This window comes from Ceratotherium simum, chromosome 32 (genome assembly GCF_057802395.1).
Source record: "Ceratotherium simum simum isolate JZ-2026a chromosome 32, ASM5780239v1, whole genome shotgun sequence".
NCBI lineage: Eukaryota > Metazoa > Chordata > Mammalia > Perissodactyla > Rhinocerotidae > Ceratotherium > Ceratotherium simum.
The window spans coordinates 27990956-28007578 of NC_141931.1; the positions used below are offsets into that span (position 1 = coordinate 27990956).

The 16623-nt window shown below is 35.5% G+C and overlaps 1 protein-coding gene across 2 annotated transcripts in view; it reads right to left on the minus strand.

The window, feature by feature from the left end:
* Positions 1 to 762: 762 nt before the first annotated feature.
* NET1 (neuroepithelial cell transforming 1) overlaps positions 763 to 16623 on the minus strand; it is a 74216-nt gene continuing 58355 nt past the window's right edge. Inside the window, exons 1-10 of one of the 2 annotated variants that reach the window (XM_004425397.3) lie at positions 13056 to 13279; positions 7714 to 7821; positions 7119 to 7286; positions 6657 to 6719; positions 6225 to 6321; positions 6011 to 6087; positions 5057 to 5314; positions 4189 to 4359; positions 3018 to 3204; positions 763 to 2684 (exon numbers count right to left, since the gene is read on the minus strand). In XM_004425397.3, coding sequence (XP_004425454.1) covers positions 2278 to 2684; positions 3018 to 3204; positions 4189 to 4359; positions 5057 to 5314; positions 6011 to 6087; positions 6225 to 6321; positions 6657 to 6719; positions 7119 to 7286; positions 7714 to 7821; positions 13056 to 13148 — 1629 coding nt within the window. In that variant the 5' untranslated portion in view covers positions 13149 to 13279 and the 3' untranslated portion in view covers positions 763 to 2277. Of the gene's footprint in view, positions 2685 to 3017; positions 3205 to 4188; positions 4360 to 5056; positions 5315 to 6010; positions 6088 to 6224; positions 6322 to 6656; positions 6720 to 7118; positions 7287 to 7713; positions 7822 to 13055; positions 13280 to 16623 lie in introns of those variants that run through there. The other variant, XM_004425396.3, reaches the window with a different exon arrangement.

The window sequence follows — 16623 nt, forward strand, 5'->3', positions numbered from 1 at the left end:
ATATTGATTCAGTGAAATGGGTGTGTGTAGCGGGGGAAGGTAGGTAGTGAGGCCCAGTTACCTTTCTTTTTTTTAAAGCACTCCTGGTGATTCTGATGCCCAAACAGGTTTGAGAACTACTGGGCTAGATCATCAAATGCTCTCAAATACAGATGCAATTTCTGAAGAGTGTTCATTCTATATAATTACTTAGTTTCTAGATCTTATTTTCTCCCTTGAGTGAACCAAAGGAAGGTAAGAGTTTTTGGTAAAATATCATTCTATTAACAATTTCTGAACTACCACTTGTTTCTATAACTTCAGAAGCTGATCAAGGTAATTCAGGAAGGAATGATATTCTATATAGCATCTCTAGAAATGATTAGAAATCTTGCTTTCTGATTTTTCAGATCACAACTATCAGTGTAATCTACACTTTCGATTTTAAATTTCCTAAGTTAGAAACCTGATACCTAAATTAAAATTTGAAATTCATCAAATTAATCCAGATGCTTTGCTATTAGCTTTACTACCATTTCCAGAAAGTGGCCATATGTTCAGCTGTCTTCAATCCAATTGCTATTTCTGATTATACTGCATTCTAAATGGTTTTAATAAGATTCACAAAACTTGACCTAATTGAATCTTTCTCTTACTCATCAATGAATTTCGAAGATTTAAGTATTGATGATTTTTTAAAACTTTTGTGAGGCTTGCCATTACCTCCTTTGCCATACCAACATATTCTGGCAAATGTCCCCAAATATCCACAGCCAAGAAACCTTTAAGGGTAATTATGTGTGTGCTTTTTTTTTAATTATATAATTCATTTATACAGAGAAATCATTTGATCTATTTACAGTCTTTTTCAATTTTCATTTCCACTGGCCAAATAGAGTTCACAGAGCAGTCAATGTTTACTGGAACTGATCACCGTTATAAATCTGCCACAACACAGGGCTGGTAGTCCTCCTCCCCTAAAGACACTGTCTCACTGGAACAGGAACATTTCACAGGAAAAGATGCATCAGTCTTTTTTCTCTCAAGAATAAATCCACCAAAATTTATCTAATATGGATTTTCAATACATTTCATTGTTTCTTTTCAAACCCATTATTTGCAGGTATTATAAACCAAGGCAAATAAAGCTCACGTCCCCCCAGCCTTCTACAACTTACTACACACCATCAAGTTTAGCTTTTACTATCTCCTTTCACGTTCTGGCACAACCAGACATTTTTACTTTAAGACAAAACTACTCTCTTTTTCCCTCTTTTTTTTCTACTTATTACCAGTCAATTGCCTTCCTTTTGCTTTTCAGACAACACTAAAACTTGCAAAAAAATCCTTAAGGTGGTTTTCTTTCAGTAGTCCAGAATGCACTGAGTCATTTCATGTGTGTTCACCACCCTGAAATGCTACACTTTTTTAAAAACTGCAATTTTCTCAATTGGCTCAAAAACAGTATGGCTTGGTTTCACTTGGTAAAGTTAATATGATTAAAAAAATTATATATATATATATATACACATACACACACACACATACACACACATTTTTAATCAAGGAAGAAAAATACTTTAAAGACATGCCAATTTGAAAAGGTATCAAAGTAAAAAAATAAAGCAAATACTAAAAGCTACTTTACAATAAAAAAAAATTAAATAATTGGCAGGTTAAATGAATGAAAAATGAGGAATGTGCAGTGAAAAACAAACTAATATAAAGCATTCCAGTTGATAAAATGGAAAACCTATTAAGTTTTATGGTTTGTTTTCCAAGGAACATTATGTGTCAACATAAATTCCGAAATACCACAAACACATATTCCATGTAGATTTTAGGTGCCAATGTTAAAATTTCAAATTCTGCACGGAGAGTTTATTAAAGAAACACTGGTAAAATCCCAGCACCTGCAAAATTTTAAGTTTGGCAAAAACTGTAACTATCACAATTGGCTGATATTGGAAAGTCATGATGAATGTAGAATGAGGAGAAATTTCATAAATATTTGATTACAAATACCAGGCTTGCATGTTCTAAATAATCAGAGGAAATATATAAAAAAAATATTAAAAAAAAAAAAAAAGGATTTTAACAGTAATCTGTATATATATCTTTAGCTGCCATTAAAAAAAAAAAAAAAAACAACAACCAAAACCAACCAAAAACATAGAAAATGTTACGACTGGTATTAAGTAACCCTGCAATGCTCCCATGCTCACATTACAAGAAACAACAACCTGTACACATTTATAAATAAACAGTCTCTCCACCAGTTAACGCACAGAGCTTCCTTTACACCAGAGTCTCTTTCCGTTTGCCACTCAGCTGGGCTTTGTCCCTTGCTTTACGGAAGCTAGACTGTGTTCGGGGCGCTTTTACACTCTTAATGTCATCTGCTGTGTGTCCTGGGGAGCCACATTCTGAAGCATCTCCATCAACTTCGACCTGAGTCACACTAGACGCTGTGGACATCCTTCTCTGGGCTCTGACGTTCCCGGCAGAGGGGTTGTTCTCTGTGTACTCCTCATGAAGCTCTGGCAAACCCTGCAGCTCAGAGGGACTGGCGGCCTGCTGGAAAGGGGCAATGGCGGTTCGAATACAATTGAACCACTGCTGCTTGTGGAATACATCATTGGCTTGCAGAGTGTGAGACTGGCCTGGAGACGGGTCTTGGAAGCGAACTCTAAAGATATTTTTAGCTGGAAAAACAAAAATTGAAAAAATAGGAAATCAGTCTTGAAAAAAAAAATAAAGTGGTCATACAATCTTAGTATAGGGGCTGGTATTCATATACTGTGCACTCTATTAGGTAGGTACATTAAATAAAGGCTATACATTACTTATTAGACACACCTGCTGACGTTATAGCAGCAAAGCACCTGACAACTCAATGGGTGTAACAGGTAGAAGACAACGGAACCTATTTCATTAGTTTTTTATGTAGGGATAGAATTCTTAAAGACTTCAAAACTAAATTCATTTATGTTCTGAGTTTATGTTTTTTTAAACTATTTTAAAGCTTGTATTTTTACCTTTATCTGAGTTGCTGAAAGCCCCTCGAAAGGACCCTCCCATTCTCACATCTCCATCCTGCAGGTCTTCCAAGACCAGCTCTTGGACTGGGATCGGTTGCCGGTAAACCTGGTAAGAGTGACGCTCATTTCGTGTAACAGGCCGAGTCAAAACCAAGATGTCTTGAAACAGGAAAATGTAAAGTTTCTGGAGAAACAGGAAACAAATGCTTCCTAGCTATGGAACTTTGTGATTTTAAGGGATTGAAATCCATTGTTAAAATAACTTGATTTGACATTAATTTCATCAAATTTATTTATTAAGATGCCCCTTACAAATGACCCCATAAAGATGTGATTTCAAGGCTGTGCATGCTCTAGTTTGAGAGCTTTTCTAATTTCAGACTATATAACACTTTTTTTCCTGGAGTGTAACATTAGATTAAGCGGTAGCTGAGTAAAAGCTATGTACCACAAAGACCTGGCTATCAGCAGTAACATGAATGGAAACACCAGTACTGTATACCACAGTTTTCTAACAAAGTAAGGATTAAAAAGTGCAAGCTGGTAAAAATGTGAATGGTGCTATTCTGTCCCACACAAATTTAAGCCTTTATAGAATAATTAGACCTCATGATAGAAATCAGAGATTTCAACTTTTTCCAAAAAGAACCCCTCAAGCTACAAATTGGGCTTCTGAAAAGTACATAATGAAACAAAAATACCATTCCATGATTATGCTTAGTTCTAGCTGGTAATTTTGTAATTAAGATTTTAAAAATAAGTTTGCTTTCATTCAATCTGCTGCAGAAATTTGTTTAGTAGTGCTAAAAACGACTTCCATCACTATAAAGTAAACTCTTCACACTTTTTGAAGGACAGGCTTTTTTATTAAACATTATGGAACCAAGAATTTATTTAGAAAGGAATCCCTAGCCAAACAAGTTGATTTATGCTTCAAAACTAAGAAATAAAGTATTACGGATTCTCCAGAGACATTTAAGTCATTCTGTAAAGACAGCAACCAAATGTGTGCTTTATCAAAGGTGATAACATAAAACCAGTAACCTTTCATTATGTGATGAATTTATTTTATAAATCTACCTCAAAATTTATGTGGAAAAATTTGAACAGGATGGGAAAAGGAAAGCAATAGCTTACTTCACATTAGTATCCAAATAAATATACTTACATGTCCACTTTTATTCTTCAGTTCTCCATGGCAAAGCAATACCTTGCTTGCTTCAATTCTAGGATCCTTCTGCTTTTCATCCAGATACTCCAGTTTGTCAATGTAATACTGGCATTCTGATTCGCCTTTCTTCAAGTTGATATCAGAGAGAACTTCTTGTATTATCAAAATCTAAAAATTATCAAGAAATTGATAGAGCATTTTCAGCATATCAACTTATCCTGTTTCCCTACAAAGCTAAAATGTCACATTAAAGTGATAGAATTTTTTTTTTTTTTTGGTGAGAAGATCAGCCCTGAGCTAACATCCATGCCAATCCTCTTCTTTTTGCTGAGGAAGACGGGCCCTGGGCTAACATCTGTGCCCATCTTCCTCCACTTTATATGGGACGCCGCCACAGCATGGCTTGACAAGCGGTGCGTCGGTGTGTGCCTGGGATCCGAACCCAGGCCGCCAGCAGTGGAGTGTGTGCACTTAACCGCTATGCCACGAGGCCAGCCCCTAAAGTGATAGAATTTTAAAGCTTGAAGGGACTCTAGAAATCAGTTAATTCAGTCAGTCCCTCCATTTTACAGATGAAGAAAAACCCTCAGCCAAATTGGGTGATTTGCCCAAAGTCACACAAAATTAGCTAGTAGAGAGATCATATTTGAATCGAGCCTTTTGATTAAAATGTAAACATAAAATGTGTTACATCTCTTTATTGCTTAGTGCACAGGGCACTAACGTATTGGGAACTTAAAACAAGAGAACACTTCACTATGCAGATTCAATATGCATAAGATTTGAGAGTATCATTGTATACCTTTCCAAGGCAAGCTAACAGATAAACTTGAAAAACACAAGAATCATTTATTGGACAACTTACAGCTTTCTCCAGCAGCTGAACATCAGGGTGGTCTTTTGGAGTGTGTCTAAGAATTTCTTTCAACAGTAAAGGGTATTTGACTAGGCGACTTCGAGGAATATCCAGGAAGCTCCAAAGATCTAGTTTTCGACTGAAGGGAGACTCAAGACATCGCTGGAGGAAGTCTTGGACTCTTGGATCCTGTTTCTTTTGATCAAGAAGAGCTTTGGCTGCCAGCTGGTTACTACAGTAGCCTTTGTAGGCATTCAAGCCCGGCAACTGAAGAATAATGAGAGAAAACAAAGTACGATAAGAGCCTCTTACAGTTGAGTCCATTAGTAAGCCTGTGAACTTGAAAACAAAACTTACAGCTATTCTTGAACATTTTAACAAGCTGTGAAAATTTTCTTGCAGGTGATAATGGGTGTAGGAGAGTATTCTGGGCCAACATCAGTATGCCTTTTTCCAATTTCCCTAATTTGGCTAAATCCAGTCAAAAATTCACGACTTCTACTTCCCCCAACCTCAGTTGGATGCTTGTCTTCTGTATTCCCAGCACCCCTGAGCATTCCTCTATCCCATTTACTACGACCTTGAGACTGTTTATTAACTTGACTATTCTCTCACTAGATTATAGAGACTGTCGTACATCACTGAATCTCCAGTGATCTCTCCTAGAACAGTGGCTAGCATCTGGCAGGCACTCAGATGTTAACTGAAAGGATGAAACAGATAATTAACAGCATATAATGTGGGAATTCGGTCCAAGGAGGAACATATTTTTATAACGAAACTGTATCATTCATGAAGTATTTTTTAAAACAGACTGTAACTTCTTATAGCTATGTAAACTTAATCCCTTGGTTATCTGTTTTTAGAACCAGTTACTGGATCAAATGCATCTGATATCCACCACAAACGGCACGTATAGCATATCTGTAAGAAACCATCTGGAGTAAACAACTCGCTACATACCCAGTTCACAAGAATGTGACCAATCTGCTCCACTGTTCCACCAGGCTTAGTTGCTTCTCCTATTCTTACCAATAAATCTGAAGTGTAAAAAAGCAGAAATACCAATAACAGGTTTTTTAAAAAAACAATTCAGCACTAAATTAGAAGTTTAGATTTAAAATTACTTGTGTTACTGCTGTTAAGATACCAATGAAAATTATGTAGTATATGTTACCTTCATGCAGAGGTATGTAAGCGTCCAAATCACCAAATATATGTGTGAGTTCCTCTTCTGACATAATAGACAACTTTAACATGGGGTCATGGTAGGCCTGTCAGAGGGGGAGAAATGTGTCACACAAAGAGATCAAGCAAATAAAACAGGATGAGAGATCTGTTTGAATGCAAGCATGACTAACTATACAAAAGCTAGCCTGGATTCTATTTGTGACACATAAAAGAAATTAAAGTATATGTTAATCCCGAAATAGACTCTCTTACTGATATTCATATTTGAAGATATGTCTAATAAACCTAATCTGAAAAAAGTATTCACCAGTAGATATCTTCTACTCTTCTACTTCTAAAGGTAGGAAAACTATCCTTTAGAATTTGTGAAATATAATTTTTAAAAACTAGAGTATATGATAAAAAGTTATTTACTGACCTTTCTTGCAAGCTTGAGATCCTCAATTAAATCCTGTTCACCTCGGGACATTTCATATATTGCCTAAAAAAAAATCCAGCAAACATCATTGGTCATTTCTTCCTTTGAGAAAGGAAAATTATATACAACTGATGTTTACCATTATTTAACTGATGTTCTGAACAGCACTTTTTAAAGTGACTCAGTCTGAAAACTATAATTCAGAATGGAATCTCAAATAAAAGGTTGCCATATGTTTTATAATTTTACCCCATTTGAGTTGTTAAATTTGATGACTACCACCCATCACAAAATGTTGCCCAGCATGTGTTATGAATTACCGCTCAAATACAAAAATGCAAGTTGATTTTGCCATAGGCATTAGTTTGCTATTCTTCTGGCAAAACATATGTTTAAAAAACAGGGACTATTTTTTTTAGTATAAGCCAATAAATATGGTCTTGCTACTGGATGACAGCACACCTCTTGCCGTTTGATTTCCTTGGTAGTTAGAGACTCCTTCATACTGACGTCTAGCATCTCCGACCACAGCACACTGCTTCTCCTCTTGGCAGGCGTGGGGACTGTCGATCTGCTTGATAACTTCTGGGCAGAAGCTGGGGATCTGCTGTCACCACGAAGGGTAAATGACTTAAAGGAAAAAACAAAGAGGTGAACAAAAGAGAAAAGATTTGGAGGATACAGTAATTATTCCCTATTTTTCTTAAAAAATTAGAAAGACAAATTAAGAACAAAGTTCTGAGAATTTCTCAATGCATAAAACAATCATCTATCCAAGCTTCAATCTATCATTCTAAAATATTTACCCGCCAAAATTACTTTTTGGGAATAAAAACTATCCAAGACTACGCTTTGATATAAGATGCAAACTAATATAATGAGGCCGTATAAACATTATTCTGGTAACAGTATTCCTTACCAGCATATTCCAAAAAGGAAAGTTATATTTAGGTATAATAGGGCAAATCTGTTTGTACAACTCAAAGAAAAATACAAATTTTAGGCTTCTATAAAAAGCCCCTTCACTGCATTACCCACCCTTCCCCCAACCCCTTACCTGTATTGTTTGACCAAAGCGTCTGACTGCTCCATTTCTTACAGGAGAGATTAAATTTGCCAATGATGTGACCCGAGCTAGAGAGCGAACTCTTTTATTGCTTGGCTCCTGAAAAAACAAAAACAAGTTATACTAAGTGTGTATTTAGGTGTAATGATTTCAAACAAGTTTGGACAAGGTTGAGCCCTCTCAAAAACCAATATTTGTACATTACAAAATACAGAAACATGGAACTCTGAAAAGGAATGTTGTTCTTCATCATTAAAAAACTAAGAACACTATTGAGTTGCAGTAATTTATTAAAAAATAAATGGTATAAAAAAGGCCAGTCAAATATCTGAATAGCACTCTGAGAACATAACAAATATTATCAGTAAACAGAAGAAAAACTAAAATTAAAAGAAAGGAGATTCTAAAATCCTATAGAACTTTTTACTTTAATATAGAGTAACTTTAAATAAAAACACATTATTATTATGAAAAATTTCAAATATACACGAAAGTGGACAAGAGCATAATGGACTCCACATACTCAGCTTCAACACTTTTTGGTGTAACAATTTGTTTCATCTTTGCCCCTAGTGGGATATGTTAAAGCAAATCCCAGACATTATATCATTTCATTCTTAAATACTTCAGTTAGAGGACAGCTTTTAAGGAACATGTTTGACATTGGAATGGGTCAACTCTGAAGGCAGTGAGGTCCCTGTTATGGAAGGTGTTCATGCAGAGGCAGGACAGTGGTTAAAGAGAGCACTCAGGCTCTGGACTCAGACTGACTGGGCCCAAATTCTGGCTCTAGCACTTGCTAGGGAATACCCGGGGTCTCAGTTTCCTCATCTGTAAAATGGGGTTAATATTATAACTTCTCTTATAAAGTTGTTATGAAGATTAAGTAAGATACTTTTAGAAGTCTCAGAACAGTGCTTGGAACATATTAAGTTTTAGCAATTACTAAGATTCATTCTTAGGAATATTTCCACTTTATGCAAATGTTGGTATTTATAAATAATTTAGATCTTCTCTCATACATTTAACGTGTTAACTTAAAGGAAAAATATATATAAACTCAGAAGAAATAGTTATTATTCTACACATTGTTTTTAAAATAATAATAGTATAACAAACACATCACTTAATCATTCAAGGATCTCAAAACTTTAAAAATTGCATTATTCTAATTTTATTGCTAGGAAAATGGAGGCATACCATTAGGTGACTCACACAGCTATTGAAATGAAGAAGGGCAGATCATAAACCAGGCCTATCTCTTCTAATGTCTATGTAGTATAACTGTTTGTTTGTATTTAGTGCCTTTGATAATTGTGGCATACTTGACAAATTAATTTTGCTAAGAATTCAGAAGGATATATAATTAAAAATTAAATTAAAATTACCACTTAAAAATAAAAATTATCCTTTAAAAATGAGAGATGAAAGATTTTTTCTAAAAATTCTTTGATATGACTAAAGTCATATAAAAAAGAGGTGAAGAAATTGAGTAAAAATAATCCCCTTGGAATAACTGAGGAATTTTGTGGCAGAAAGAGTTAAAATTCTCTGGAAAGAAACTTAAATGATTCGAATAGTCAAAGAAGCAATGGGACTTATTAAAGCTCCTAAAGGTCTACATACACATCAGAAAGGAATGTGACCTACTCAAGCAAGGAGGAGACTTTGTAGATAACCAAGGAGAATTCAGGCCTTTGAAGGCCTTAAAAGGTGGTTGTAGACCAACCCTGCTCCACCAAAATAATTAACTCTAAAGTAAAACTTTGAATATAAAGCCACTAAGGTGCAAATGTTAAATGAACTGAAAAAGAAACCTTCAAGAGATGTAGTAAAATGACATATTGTGCAGTCAAGGACATGTGTGAATGCCTTTACAATATACATCTGTGCAAGACTGAAGTGACACATGCACGGCAGAAGGTCCAGCATAAGGCATTCCTTTCTATTTAGTAAAGACAGTACAAAGAGTCTTCTGTTTGAACGGAGATATAATTACCTCACAAAGTAAGATATGGCAACGTCAACTAGAACAAAGCAGTTGTCAGAAAATTCTGTTTCACTTTTTGGAAACAGAGGTTAATTCCTCTTCTTTGTTTAAAGCCTAACAAATTTGACTTCTAGTAAATCACAAAATATTTAATTTCAATTTAAAAGTCTTTGGAAAGGTGCTCTTTCCAGTAAATTTGAAAGGAAAAGTTAGTTTAGCTGGGAGGAAAGGAATTTTTGATATCTATTTTATTACACAAAATCAAATTAATGATAAAAAAATTCTTATCTTTATAGGATCAGTTACTCTACAACTACTGATTTCCTGGTAACTCAAAATTATGTGACATTTAAAATTAAAATTATAGAATTTAGATTTAGATAACTAAATGTATATCTAAAGCATCTTCCTGAAACTAATGTGGATTTTGTTTATGGTGTCTCTTTAGGGTGGCAGGATATTATGCTAAGCAGTATTTGGTGGTTATATGTTCCACAGTCTTTTAGAAACCCATCTATAATCCCACTTCTTCACAAAGAATATGTTAGTCTTAAGAGCTGATCTAATCTGTCTTGGTAAGAGCGCCCGCTAGCTTAGTCAGTACAGCATGAGACTCTTAAAATCTCTTGGTAAGACAGTATGGCGCTAACTCAGGAAATATGGGTGGCAGGTGGATGGGAGGACACCTTTGTATTTTTCACACATGCTTTTGGGGATCCAATAGAACTTTCCTGTCTTACTAAAAAGACATATGTGAAGAATGTTTGGCAGACACAACACAAACTTTTAGCATATGTATTTCAAAAGTATAAAAAATTTTAATGAATAAAATCACTTAAGTGTGATTGAAATGCAAAGGCATAATACTGAATATGGTTCACTACTAATTTCAGGACACACACTATTTGAAAAAAAAAATCAAACAGAAAACTTTTATGGAAAAGTGATATGGAGTAGGCATTCATGGATCACCTATAAGGTTGGGACAAAAATTTGTCTCTTTTAAAATACAGGTTAGGATTTGGTCCACATGAGCTCCAACCAAAAGCAGTTTTTCTTTAGAGGTCCAGATGAACCATTTTAGTTATCTTGGTTTGGTTATTAAGAACCTAAAAATTTGCACTGTCATAAAACATATTTCTAAGATAAAATTTTTCAAGAACTGGTATTACACCCATATGTACAGTGTTTGGAGGTGAGGAAGGAAGAGAGGGGTAGGAGTCTACCTATCTTACCACCACCCAAAATAAGGCTTACATAATGGTTTTGCTGCTGTTGTTTATTTTTGTTTTGGAGTGTTGTTAACAGCATTACGCTTATTACAAGAAGCTAAAGAATGGGTACAGACATCGAAATTATACACTGTCTTCAAAACACAATCTGAAAATCTGTGGGAATAAACAAAGAATACCAACAAGTTTTACATGCTCAAGGAACTTTCCACTGTAGGCAACCTTTCACCTGGGCTAAAGTTCACTTAGATGGGAAAAAAGTCCCAACACCCTCTAACATAAATGTATGTTGTTTATTTACGTTAGCTTTTAACCCGACTATCTAGTTTAGCTAGGCAATCACATGCATTATTATAGGGAATCTGCCTTGAGACTGAGTTTTTAATCAATCCATTTGTTTTACTAATCCACTTGTAGTCAAATTTTATGCCTTAAAATATTTCCTGGATATCCATAAACAGAAAATTGCTAAGATCAATTCAAAGTCTTTCATTGGGATGTACCTTACACATAAAAGCAACAACATGGAAAAATTCTGTTGTAAACTCAGTTTGTTTTAATAAAGTTTTTTTTCTACTAACGATGTCATGTAAGAGGATATATGTTAGGATAGTATCTTCTACTGTCAACCAAATCAAGACACTTAAAAAAAAAATCAGTATGTATCTGGGTTTATTCGTTTGGGTTACTAGATAAATAATCTTCTGTATCTGGCAAAAACTTTAAGACTGAAAAGACAAAGTTATTTATAAAAATATAAAGTGAGTTATCATGACATAGTATTTCTTCCTTTTCTATTTAGTAACACAAATAGTCAAATCTAATTATTTATTTAAGGCTGTGTTGCTAGTACTAAAAACCTGACAACATTCCTGGTGTTTTTAATCTTCAGAATAAAGGTATGCCAGAAACACGGCTAGCATTTGATACCAAACAAGAAAGACTAGTTCTTGATGGTCCAAAAGATGATCAGTTTCAGTATTTACACTGATGACCACATATGACTTGCAACTCAAAGTGCTTACACATTTTGAGAAAACTGAAACATATAAGCAAAACCGAAAACCTAACAAACAGAAAAACAAAAACCAAAGCCAAACCACACCAAATGAAAGCATATCTCCTAATGATGGCAGCTATTTTAACTACCAAAAGGTGTGTATATGTATGATACACAGCTTTGCTGAGGTATACAATAAACTGCACATATCTCAAACACATAGTTAGATACGTTTGATATATGTATATAGCCACAAAACCATCACCATGATCAAGAAAAGAAGTATATAGTTAATTGAGTACAGGAACACTATTTCTATCACATAAGTGATAATATAGTTATACCATAAAGTATATACATTGTAGTATGCAGTATAAATAGAATACCCATATAGTATTAAATCAACTGTCAAAATTAAATAAAAATAGCCTAAAAATCACTTGACCTATTTTGATAAATGTTCATAAAGACTTTTAAAAACCACAATGACTTCAGACAAAGCAAGGAAGGTAGAAGTACCTAAATAATGATTCATTGGTTTAAATATTTTAACATATTTTTCTTTTGGAAGAAACAAAGTTGCACATGATAATCTTATTAGATGTGGAAAGAAAGATAAAAATGAGCCCTGGGTCAGAGAGCATTTTAGTTGCAATTTGTTCACTAGCATTCCCTTACAAGGAAGGGATTCTTCTTTTCCTCCTACTCCACAAAGCAGTTACTAAGACTAGGTAATATAAATGCAAGTTAAAAAAAAACAACTGTATCAAGCATCAGAAACATGACCAATTTAACCAAATTGAGCAGCAGATACATTTCAAATCTTTTTCTTTCTCTATAAAAAGTTTGTGTACACTCAAGCTATGCTGTGTATAAACCGTACACTCAAGCTATGCTGTGTATAAACCCAGCTATCATAGTTCCTAAACTAATACCATAGTTCCTAAACACATTTCAAACTTGCATATAAATCAAAGTCAATGCATTTTAACACTCAATAACATCAAAAGTTAAGTTTAGAATTATACTGTTAAAAAACTGTTAAAAATCTTAAAAGTTCCGTGGAGTTAGAAAACATTCCTTTGGCTTAATTTTTCTCTTAAAGTCTTACCTCTTGTTCTCTGAAGGACTGATTATTAACATCTAGGACTCGTATAGTCCTTTTAATAGGTAGGAGACCTCCAATCTCATCATGCGCCACCATGCTTTACCAAGTATCCCTTAAAAGTCTGTAGGATCAATCCACATCCGACTCAGCCCTATAACGAAGCACTAAACAGGCACACAAGCTTTTCTGCTGAGTGCTCAGCCACCCTGGGCAGCCATTTACCCGTGCCTCTTCCCCGTGGTGGGGCCGCTTCTGCAAGCAGCAGTGAAAAAGCACAGACCTCAAGCTCTGTGGGCGGGCCAACTGCAGGCCAGGCTCTAGTGGGCGGGCACCTAAGGGACATGTGACTCCAGTTAACTGACAGCTGGGCACACCTAGGCTTCTCAGTTTTCGCTGTGCAAGAGAAAGCTCTTTATCAAGAGGTTTGGAATTTCTATAGTAAGAAGAGAAGGGAAAAGGAAACTGGGTTAATGTAAGGCTTTTCCTGATTTAAAAGGCATTCCCAAAGGGAAACTAATTGCTTATCCAGGTTACCTACTCTAGCAGTTAGTCACAGACAGGAATACTTTTCCTATAAATCCCTATTACCAAGAAAGGAATTTAGTATGGACAACTTGACAACTTTAAGTAAGAAAGTCGTAATTCAAAGTCAAATAACTGTATATACCAAAGAAAAGCCTAACTATCCAGGGACTTCGCTCTTATTTTACCTAAGTGCAAGCATATTCAGAACTGTAAAATCAGCTAAGTCTTTACAAACTGGTTCCCGCTATTTTTTCGTAAGACTAGCAGAATAGGTACAGGAGGCACACATCAGTTCACTCTATTCCTAAAGTAAATCTCCCACAGGGCTATGGGTAAAATATAATTGGGCTACCTCAGATTTTAAAGTATTTCTTAGACTTAAAGGCAGATATTTTTTCTATGTTTTAAAAACTTGATATCTGTGTAAGAGATGTTTTATAACATAAATACATAAAAGGTGATTTCTGTTCTAAAAGGTCCTTCTCTATTCTGAATTAAGCAATCTTGATATAGTCCTAACAGGGTCAAAAGACCTGCTTAAAAAGCCTTGCATTTTACAGACGAAAAAATGAGGTTCACAGAGGTGAAGTCACCCGCCTAAAGTCACGTACTAGTGACAGTCTCTAAATTTCTAGTCTAAATCCTTTCCCCTATGGAAAAGCACTATCTATGTCTTTTGGTTTGGTAGGCCTGCTATGAAGTAGATTTTCTTTCGCAGAAAGTACTGTAATCTATTTTGAAAGGTAGGATTTTATCTTAACTGTATACTACTAAGAATAATATGATGCTGGTAATTTGGAAAAACATTTCTATTCTTAGGATTTATTAGGATCAGAGAAATCTGAGAAATCCTCTATGTGGAAGGCGCTATTCTAGATACTATAGGTGATACAAAAAAATAGGTTTCATATCTGCTGCTAAAGTGCTAAAAGACCATTGAGTAAAGGTAGGCCACACAAAGAGATAACTAATACAAGACGCTTTTGAAAAATCCAAAATCAGTTGTATAGCTAGTAAGTGATACAGTATAGAGGAGAAACCACTTCTGGTAGTCTTCTGAGCTGAGGTGGGGTTAGGAAAGATGCTAGGGAAGAGGCTGTAAGATGTTATTTCAGTGATGCCTTGAAGGCCATGTTATGATTTTTGTAGGTCTAAGCAAGGAAAAAGTGCAATGCTTTCCCAAAGGAGTATGAGAGACTGAAATCGCAGTGTCCGGTCACAGGCTGTGGGTCAAGACAGAGGAGCAGATGCTTTTATTGAGCAGGTGAGAGAGATAATGAAAGTTATGTCATAAGCTGGTGTTTAAGATGGTCTGAAAGATGACTGGAAACATAATGCAAAAATCACAATCAGGTATCAAGAACTTTGCCCAAAGTAGGGACAGTAGGAAAGGAAAAGGATATATGCAAGAGACAACATATGCGAGAAGTCAAAGATGCCTATGATTTTAAAGCTAGGATGGGTAACTGTTAATGCAAATAAAGAAACAAGGAAGAACAAGCTTTGAAAGAAAATTCTGAGCTTCATTTTAGATAAACTAGTCTGAGGTGGTAGAAGAACACGCAAATGAAAATACTGAGCTAGAACTTGGAAATGTTGGACAAGGACTTAGAAGAGGCCACAGGGTAGATTTAGGCTGGCGAGTCAGATACACAGAGATCAGAGTTGAAGCTCTTGGAGTAAATGAGATGCCTGGGAGAGAAAATCTGGATAAAAAGAACAGGAGTCCAAGGATCTAACTTAGGAGAAATGCAAGGGAAAAAGAATTTTGCAAAAGGAACAGTCAGAAGGAAAGAAACAAAGCAAGATGCCAAGGGAAGAAAAGGTGTTAAAGAGGCAAAAAGGTTAAGAGGGTAAGAAAAGATTCATGGATTTAGCAATTACAAATTTAATGAGGACCTCAAGTGTGCCAGTTCAGTGGAATAAAGACAGAAGAGAAGTTACAAAGGTCGAAGAGTGAATAAAGCAGAATCAACAGTGGGCACAGACTATTTATAATGACAATCTATAAGAAAAACAATTTACTAAGACTTGCAGGACAGTGTTACTTCTTGCAGGAAGGACCAACACTACCCTTTTGTAAACACCAGTGTGTTTTATATTCACAATGATGTTAATAACTCGTCTTTCTGCTTTGAAACCTTTTAAAAAAATAATGGTGATTGGTTATACTTCATCTATCTATCCTTTATTACCCGGTCACATTTGGGCAATATGTGTGATGTGGTTGGCTTTAAGAGGGGCTGACTGTTTGTAGAAGATAGTTCTATACAGCATTCAAGTGGAAACACCTTAGAGATCACGGAATCTGGATTCCTAATTTTACAGGTAAGAACACTGATCTACATAAGCCCTCAGAACTAGTCAGAGGCTAGGATAGAACCCAGCAGTCTGGTTCAGTTAGTTTCATCAATTAAAAATGGTGCAAGTGAGCCCAGCCCTGTGGCCTAGTGGTTAAAGTTCTGCATGCTCTGCTTCGGACCCGGATCCCGGGTGCAGACCTACTCCACTCACCGGTCATGCTGTGGCGGTGTCCCATATACAAAAAAATAGAGGAAGATTGGCACAGACGTCAGCTCAGGGCTAATCTTCCTCAAGCAAAAAAAGAGGAGAATTGGCAACGGATGTTAACTCCAGGCAAAGCTTCCTCAGAAAAAATAAAAAAAAAAGGTGCAAGGTCAATACTTTATGGCCACTAGTTTCATAAGGGAAGAAAGGACTTATGCACAGTGAGAGTTAGGAAAGAAGCTGCTAGGGCATTCTTATGGGTCTCCTACCCGACATCTTTCTCCAAACTATGTTTTTCTATTCAGTTGTCACAGAGGTGAAGCCAAGATAATGAGGGGAGGAGAGATATCTCATTTCTGTCCTTTAGCTGAGGATCCAAGAGGTAAAGGCAGAAGTCTTTATATGTAAAAATAGCCTACAGGAGCCAAATAGGGTCTAATGGTGATAGTCACAGCATAAAAATCCCAGCTCACCAACCCTAAAAATCTTAGTTTCATTTTGAATGTTTACGTTTGTGGTCTAAATATAATTTAGACAA